The sequence below is a fragment of the Hevea brasiliensis genome, chromosome 6 (assembly GCF_030052815.1).
Source record: "Hevea brasiliensis isolate MT/VB/25A 57/8 chromosome 6, ASM3005281v1, whole genome shotgun sequence".
Classification (NCBI taxonomy): Eukaryota; Viridiplantae; Streptophyta; class Magnoliopsida; order Malpighiales; family Euphorbiaceae; genus Hevea; species Hevea brasiliensis.
Genome location: NC_079498.1, coordinates 22,200,699 through 22,208,911, shown reverse-complemented (window position 1 = coordinate 22,208,911; position 8,213 = coordinate 22,200,699). Strand labels below are relative to the sequence as shown.

Genomic DNA, 8,213 nt, shown 5'->3' with positions numbered 1-8,213 from the left:
AATATAATTTCATTTTTATTTAGTTTTAATAAGCATGTTAAGCAAGTTTTTCATCTTTAAGTTGGTCGATTTATAAATAAATTATATAATTTACTCTTCGAAACTAAAACAAGTGTAGAAATGACTCCAGTATTACTAAATTAAAGTTGTCTAACAATTTGCTATCTTTCAAAATAACTAAATTCAAACAAAAAAAAAATAATCAAATGCTATCTGCAGAATATTCAATGTCAAATGTTCTGAGACTATGAAGTTCCATTTTCAATGGAGTAAGATGATTCTGCCATTAAGTACTTTGTCTCTTGGCTATTTTGGCTGTGCTTCCATGAACTTTGATTCAACTTTCTCAATCTGCCAAGCTCCTCAGCAACTTCTTTCATGGTTGGCCTATCCATCCCACTAATACGCAAGCATTGCTTTGCAAGATCTGCACAAACTCCAATTTCTTCCATTTCACTTTCACTAGCTACATTGAAACAAATTATCTGATGTAGATCGTGATTTTCTAGCGACGAAAGAAAATATTGAATGATATTTCTCTTGTCCCCAAATCTCTCACTAGAGTTTGGTTTCTCTCCTGTTAAAAGCTCAACAAGAACAACCCCAAAACTATATACATCACTCTTTTCTGTTAAATTACCTGTCATAAGATACTCTGGATCTAGGTAGCCAAAAGTCCCTTGTATTTTTGTAGCCATATCAGATTGACCTGGGGAAATTAGCATTGAATCTCCAAAATCGGATACCTTTGCAGTGTAACTATCATCTAAGAGTATGTTCGATGACTTCACATCTCCATGAATAATTGGAGGATCTGCTAAAGAATGCAAGTAGTCAAGTGCCAGGGCAGTCTCTGCAGCAATCCTCAGGCGATTTTTCCAGTGTGCTAATATCTGATACTTCTTGTGATGAATATGGTGGAAAAGGGTTCCATTTGAAATGAATTCGTAAACTAACAATGGAACTTTGGTCTCCAAACATAGGCCTATGATCTTAACAACATTTTTATGATTGACCTGTAAAACAATGCCAATTTCGTGTTGAAACTCCTGATTTAGTCGAGTTTTGTCCAAGTCTTTAGATTTCTTTACTGCAATCTGAGTATCATCTGCCAAAACTCCATGGTAAACATATCCAAAACCCCCTTCTCCAAGAAGGCGACTTGCATCAAAGTTCTTGGTAGCCTTTACTAACTCCGCTTCGCTGAAGATTCTTACTCGTTGATGCTTCAACAACATACCTCCATTTTCCAGAAAATTTTTCTCCTTTCTTCGCCTCTTGTAGATAATTATAATCAAGAAAGCAATAACCATAATTGAAAAAATAGCTCCAATAACTGTAATGAACAGAAGAAAAGAACAGATTAAAACCATATAGACATTTAGAGTAACACAGCTATGATGGCTCCAACAAGAAGGTGAAGAACAAAGTACATGCAGCAATAGTTGTGATGCGAAATCCTTGACAACCAACTTTACCATCGCCGCGCATCCCAAGAGGGCATCTGCAAGTATAACCCCCAAAAGTATTCTTGCAAGTGCCATCACATTTGTACTTATCAGGTTCTTTGCACTCATCGATGTCTGTTGTTACATAAGAACGAATTAGAATGGAAATAACCCAGAAAGGAGAAATTATGAGGTTGTTGATTAGTTACCTTGGCATCCTTGTGGAAGATAGGGATTTCCTGTGAATCCATCTTTACATACACAACGATATCCTTGGCCATTAACAGAGTATAAGCAATTAGAATTATCGCCACAGGCAAATCCATTCGGGTTTGAACTTGATTGAGCTGCGTCACATGTTTCCTCTCGTACTACCCATTCAATCACAACATCTGACGTTACAAATCTTTTAGTTTCAGGCGAAAATGGTTTATAAGAAAGCTGCAGCTCAGAAACATTGTAAGTTCTTTCATCTGCTAGAAAGGCATATTCACAGGGATTGAATTGCCAAACTCTGCTGTGGTTTCTTGGACTTGCAAGACTAATATTTAATGTCTTGAGACTCTGTGGTATTGGAGTCTGACAGCACCCAAAACCTGAGCAGGAACCCTGTAGAGTCATGTTCGTACCACATAGAGATACACAGCCACTACCGAAACTCTGTGCTTCATCTTCCATGAGGGCTAAGGTATCGCACCCAACAACAGTTAGCTTGTTACGAGAATCCGAGAACCTGAACGGGCCACTTCCCAACCCGATGGACTGTCTGAAGTTATTGATCAAACCTGTATTGTTGTAGCAGTTATATGCTGCATCAATTCTTACAGAGATTGTGCCTTCTTCCACCGAGATATTGTGAATAGGCATGTTTTCACCAAAAAATAGTTGAGGAGGATTATAACTAGAATTGCAAGTAAACATGAATTCAGAGTTATTTAAGGCACATCTAGGATCACTTATCTCTGATGTGATGTTGATTCCAAATGGGTATGGAACATGAACATTGCCGCACGTGTCAGCACAACCAGAGACTACATACGGTGAACCTTTAGCTGTTGTTGGAGATGTTAATGACAAAAACACAAGCCAGAAAGACAACATCTATTGAGAACATGGGGGGTATATATCAAGTTTTGAGGCGTGATAAATTACTTTTGGTATTAATTGCTCCACTAGATTATTATAGACAACAATTTTTAAAGATTTTTCTCAATAAATTTTGTATGAATGGAATTTAAAGAGATAAGAAGATAAAAAAAAAAAAAAAGAGATAGAAGATGATCTCTTCTATATTTATAACATTGAATGGACATGGCACCTTTATAAACAAACATGTCTATTTAAATTAAATTTAATTTAATTTGCATCTCTTTCAACAGACATGATTGTGTGTTTTAAAATAAATTAAATTGGCAATTCTTCTAATAAATGTGATTGTTCTAAAATGCAAGAAGTTTTTAGTGTTTATAATGTGAGAAAGGATAATTTATACATTATAAACACTAAAACTTCTTGTATTTTAGAAAAGATAGAGGACATAAGTTAACTGAATAATCTCTTCTATATTTATCAACATTGAATGGACATGGCACATTTCTAGACATATATGTCTATCTGTTTAAATTAAATTAAATTAAATTTAACATTTATCTCTTCCAATAGATATGATTGTCTGTTTTAAAATAAATTAAATTAACACTTTTTCTAATAGATGTAATTGTTAGTCGCACATTTTCTAATAGATGTGATTATTGGTAGCGCCTTTTATAACAGATGAGATTATTAGTGTTAATAGATATGTCTATTAATATTTACTTACAAAAATAAAATAATTGAAAAATACAAATAAAATGAATTATTTTATTTTCACAAGTGCACATACCAAATATCATCATAATTCTCTTCTATATTTATAAATATTGAACGGACATGGCACCTTTCTAGATAGGCATGTCTATCTGTTTAAATTTAATTTAATTTAATTTAATTTACATCTTTTCTCACAAATATGATAATTTGTTTTAAAACAAATTAAATTAGCACATCTTCTAATAGATGTGACTGTTTGTAGCACATTTTCTAGCAGATATGATTGTTAGAGGCGTATTTTCTAATGGATGTGATTGTTAGTGTTAATAGATACACATCTATTAATATTTACTTGTGAAAATAAAATAATAGAAAAATAAATTATTTTATTTTGACAAGCGTCCATACCAAATGCCATCATAAAATTATATGTACACACACACATGCTATAATTTTCACTTTCTGCCACTTCTTCACTCCAATATCTATTTTAGTTAAATTATCATTCCTCACATTATAAACAATAAGAACTTCTTGTATTTTAGAAGAGATATAAACAATAAGAACTTCTTGTATTTTAGAAGAGATAGAAGAAGTAAGTTTAAACTGAATAATCCCTTCTATATTTATAAACATTGAATGTATACAGCACCTTTTTAGATAGGAATTTTTTTAAAATTAAATAAAATTGATTTGCATCTCTTCTAACAGACATGATAATTTTTTTTTAATCTCTCTTTCCACTTATCAGTTCTTATAACATTTACAGGAGATTTGGTTCTTTTCCCTGGAGCATTAGATCCCTTGTCCATTCAAGGAGCCCACTTTTTTTTTTTGATAGTGAGTACTTTTTAACCTTTTTTTTTTTTCTCTAATGAAGGGATTTTTCTTCCATTTTTCAAGAAAGATGAGTTTTGACGTATTTACCTTAAAAAATTTATTAAACTTGTCAAACTAACTTCTCATTGAAGCTATATTTTAATTTTAATTATTTATCATTTCAAACTTTGTAATTCAATAAAATATTTTTGGACAAATATATCTATAGACACCTAAACTATTACATTTTTACCTAATAGACACTTCAACTACTTTTTTTTTTTTCTTGTCTCACACCTTAGCTAAAAAAAATCATATCACTTAATACAAATTTGCACAATTAGCAGGGAGCGTGAGAACACGCGATAAAAAAGCAAGTATATATTGTGTTTGGGGCTTACGTCGCCTTTATAACGGTTATTTTTTTTACCTTTAACTAATAGTAGGTCAATGAGGCTTGGAGGCTTCCTTCTTCCCCTTCTGATCCCCAACACTAACACCATCACCGGTGACACTGCTATTTGCAGGTTTTTTACCAAAGGGGTGTAATAAAAATAAATATTTATCAAAAAATGGTGAGTTTGAATCTAATTACCAAAGGGGGTAAATTATGCCGATATGAAAGAAATGAGAGCGGGACGCTAATTATAATAGCGTTTTGAGCTCCAGACGCTATTATAAATAGCGTCCAAGTTTTAAAAATAAAAAGAAAGTTGAACGCTACTTATAGTGGAGTCCAGTTTTTATTTTAATTTTTTTAATATTTATTTTATATTTTAATAAAATATAAATATTATTATAATAAATAATATTATAATAATTAATATTATATATTATAATATTTTTATTATAAAAAATATTTATTAATTTAAAATTAAATAAAAAATTAAAATGTAAAATGTTATTATAATAAAATAATTAAAAAAATTAAATGAAAAGTTGGACGCTGCTTTAAGTAGCGTCTAGCTTTTCACTTATTTTTTTAATTATTTTATTTTATATTTTAAATAATATTTTATATATTATTTTGATAAATAATATTATAATAATTAATATTGTATATTATAATTTTTTATTATAAAAAATTATTTTTAATTTAAAATTAAATTAAATTTTAATTAAATAAGAAAATTAACATTTTAAATAACATTTTATATTTTAAATTTTTATTTAATTAAAATTTAATTTAATTTTAAATTAAAAAATAATTTTTTATAATAAAAAATTATAATATACAATATTATTTATTAAAATAATATTTATATTTTATTTAAAATATAAAATAAAATAATTAAAAAAATTAAAAATAAAAGCTGGACACTCCTTATAGTAGCGTTCAGCTTTTCATTTAATTATTTTATTATAATAATATTTTATATTTTAATTTTTTTATTTAATTAAAATTTAATTTAATTTTAAATTAAAAAATAATTTATTATAATAAAAAATTATAATATACAATACTAATTATTATAATATTATTTATTAAAATAATATTTATAATTTATTTAAAATATAAAATAAAATAATTAAAAAATTAAAAATAAAAGCTGGACACTCCTTATAGTAGCGTCCAGCTTTTCATTTAATTATTTTATTATAATAACATTTTATATTTTAATTTTTTTATGTAATTAAAATTTAATGTAATTTTAAATTAAAAAATAATTTATTATAATAAAAATATTATAATATTTAATATTAATTATTATAATATTATTTATTAAAATATATTTATATTTTATTTAAAATATAAAATAAAATATTAAAAAAATTAAAACAAAAGCTGAACGTTACTTATAGTAGCGTCTAGCTTTCTTTTTGTTTTTAAATCTTATATGCTATTTATAATAGTGTCCGGAGCTCAAAACGCTATTATAATTAGCGTCCTACCCTCATTTTTTTCACATCAACATAATTTAGCCCAATTTAGTAATTAAATTCAAACAAATCCTTTTCTCATATATATTTATTTTTATTACACGCGTTTGATAAAAAATCCGCTATTTGCATTTGCGCTATTCCCTCCAAAATTCCGCTAAGAAGAAACTATGGCTTCTAGCAAGACGCTAAGCGATTTCTTGCAACCGACCAAACGCATTCTTCCGATCCTTCAAAACCCTTAAATCTTCACTTTTCCACACTGCCTCTGTAAAAGAATTAAGAAATTTTGGAATAAAAATTCTGATTTTTATTGCTCCAGAAATTAAAGATATATATATAAAATTACAGCTAATAAAAAGGTTCCTAATCAAGCTAAACTACCAAAATTGTATCAGAATCATACAACAAAAGGTAAGAATAGATATGCACACAAAAATTCCTAAACAAATGCCCTAAATGAATGCAAAATAAGTGACAGCTAATAGCTGCCTTTCCAATACCCCCCCTCAAGTTGGAGTATGGAGATCTCGAATGCCCAACTTATGAAGAAGAAAGTCAAACTGATCCTTTCCTAATGCCTTTGTGAAGATATACGCAGGTTGTATTAAACTACGTACATAATCTGTTCGAATCTTACCATTCAATATCTCATCACGGATAAAATGACAGTCCACTTCAATATGCTTGGTACGTTCATGATAGACAGGATTAGCAGCTATATGCAGAGCTGCCTGACTATCACAATACAAATTCATAGGTTCAGTATGCGCCACAGCAAGAGAATTCAATAATCCTTTCAACCATTTAAGTTCACAAGTTGTAGTTCTCATAGACCGATATTCAGCTTCAGCGGATGAGCGAGACGCTGTCTGTTGCTTTTTAGTCTTCCACAAGATAGGGGATTCACCCAAAAGAACAAAATAACCGGTCAAAGACCGTCTCACAAAGGACTAGCCCAATCGTAATCACAAGAAGCGCAGACAATTTGAGATCACAATTGGCATGCAGTAGTATACCCTGACCTGGATTTCCTTTCAAATAATGCACAACTCTAACAGCTGCCTCCCAATGAGCTTTCTTCGGTTGTTGCATGAACTGAGCAAGAATATGCACACAATAAGACAACTCGGGCCGAGTTATTGTTAGATAAATAAGCCGTCCCACCAGACGCCTATACTGAGCAGGGTCATCCATATCATCACTCTCGGTAAGGGCCAGCTTGTGATTTTGTTCAAGAGGAGTTTTAGCCGGCTTGCAACCTAGTAATCCAACTTCTGAAATTACATCCAACGCATATTTACTTTGACACAAGAAAATACCATTCGAGTTTCTGGCTACTTCAATCCCTAAGAAAAATTTCAGCTTCCCCAAGTCTTTCATATGAAAGCAACGATTCAAATAGTTCTTGAATTTTTGTACAGTGGAAACATCATTGCTGGAGATAATAAGGTCATCCACATAAATAAGCACATTTAATTAAACAGTGCCAGCTCGAAAAGTGAACATAGAGTAATATGAATATGATTGTTGAAATCCATAAGCTTTCAGAGATGCAGCCAATTTTGCAAACCAACATCTAGGTGCTTGCCGCAAACCGTATAGAGATTTTCGAAGTTTACAAACCTTCCCTGGTGATTGAGAAGCAAATCTAGGCGGCATCTTCATGTAAACCTCTTCCTCCAAATCACCGTGTAAGAAAAGCATTTTGGACATCCATCTGATGGAGTTCCCAATTCTTTGCAACCGCAACGGCAAGAAAGGTGCGCACAGTAACCATTTTTGCTGTAGGAGCAAAAGTCTCCTGATAATCTATGCCTTCAACTTGATTATTTCCCAAATCACTAATCGCGCCTTGTATCGTTCAACACTTCCATCAGAAATTGTATTTAATTTTGTATACCCACTTACTTCCTATTGCTTTCTTCCCAAATGGCAGATTTTCAACTGTCCATGTACCATTATCCTCCAAAGACTGTATTTCTTTTCTCATAGCCGCTCTCTACCGTTCATCCTTAACTGCTTCTGCATAAGAGCTTGGTTCATGTCCTGTAGTAATGGCTGCCAAAAAACATCGGTGTTGTGCAGAGAATTTATCATAACCCACATAATGTGCTATAGAGTAAGATGTACCTGAGGAATTAGATTGGGAAGGTGAGCATACCGAGGGGTTTGTTTTGATAGCATTTGTCACATAATCCTTCAAATGAATACTAGGTTGCTTGGCCCTTTGTCCCCTACCTAGTTGCTCTTCAA

General features: G+C 30.9%; 1 protein-coding gene across 1 annotated transcript; it reads right to left on the bottom strand.

Moving 5' to 3' along the window:
• Window positions 1–235: 235 nt before the first annotated feature.
• Window positions 236–2,549, bottom strand: LOC110631516 (wall-associated receptor kinase 2-like). The gene is made up of 3 exons (XM_021779382.2): window positions 1,658–2,549; window positions 1,434–1,583; window positions 236–1,336 (listed from the first exon to the last, which is right to left on the bottom strand). Exons 1-3 carry the CDS (start codon window positions 2,547–2,549, stop codon window positions 246–248), a joined length of 2,133 nt encoding a protein of 710 aa, XP_021635074.2. The 3' UTR covers window positions 236–245.
• Window positions 2,550–8,213: the final 5,664 nt, after the last annotated feature.

Excerpts from the sequence above, each read along its gene's own strand:
- LOC110631516 (XM_021779382.2), bottom strand. The coding sequence starts at position 2,549 with ATGTTGTCTTTCTGGCTTGTGTTTTTGTCATTAACATCTCCAACAACA. Across the intron at positions 1,584-1,657 it reads TCTTCCACAAGGATGCCAAG|ACATCGATGAGTGCAAAGAA; the intron begins GTAACTAATCAA and ends ATGTAACAACAG. Across the intron at positions 1,337-1,433 it reads CATCACAACTATTGCTGCAT|TTATTGGAGCTATTTTTTCA; the intron begins GTACTTTGTTCT and ends TGTTCATTACAG.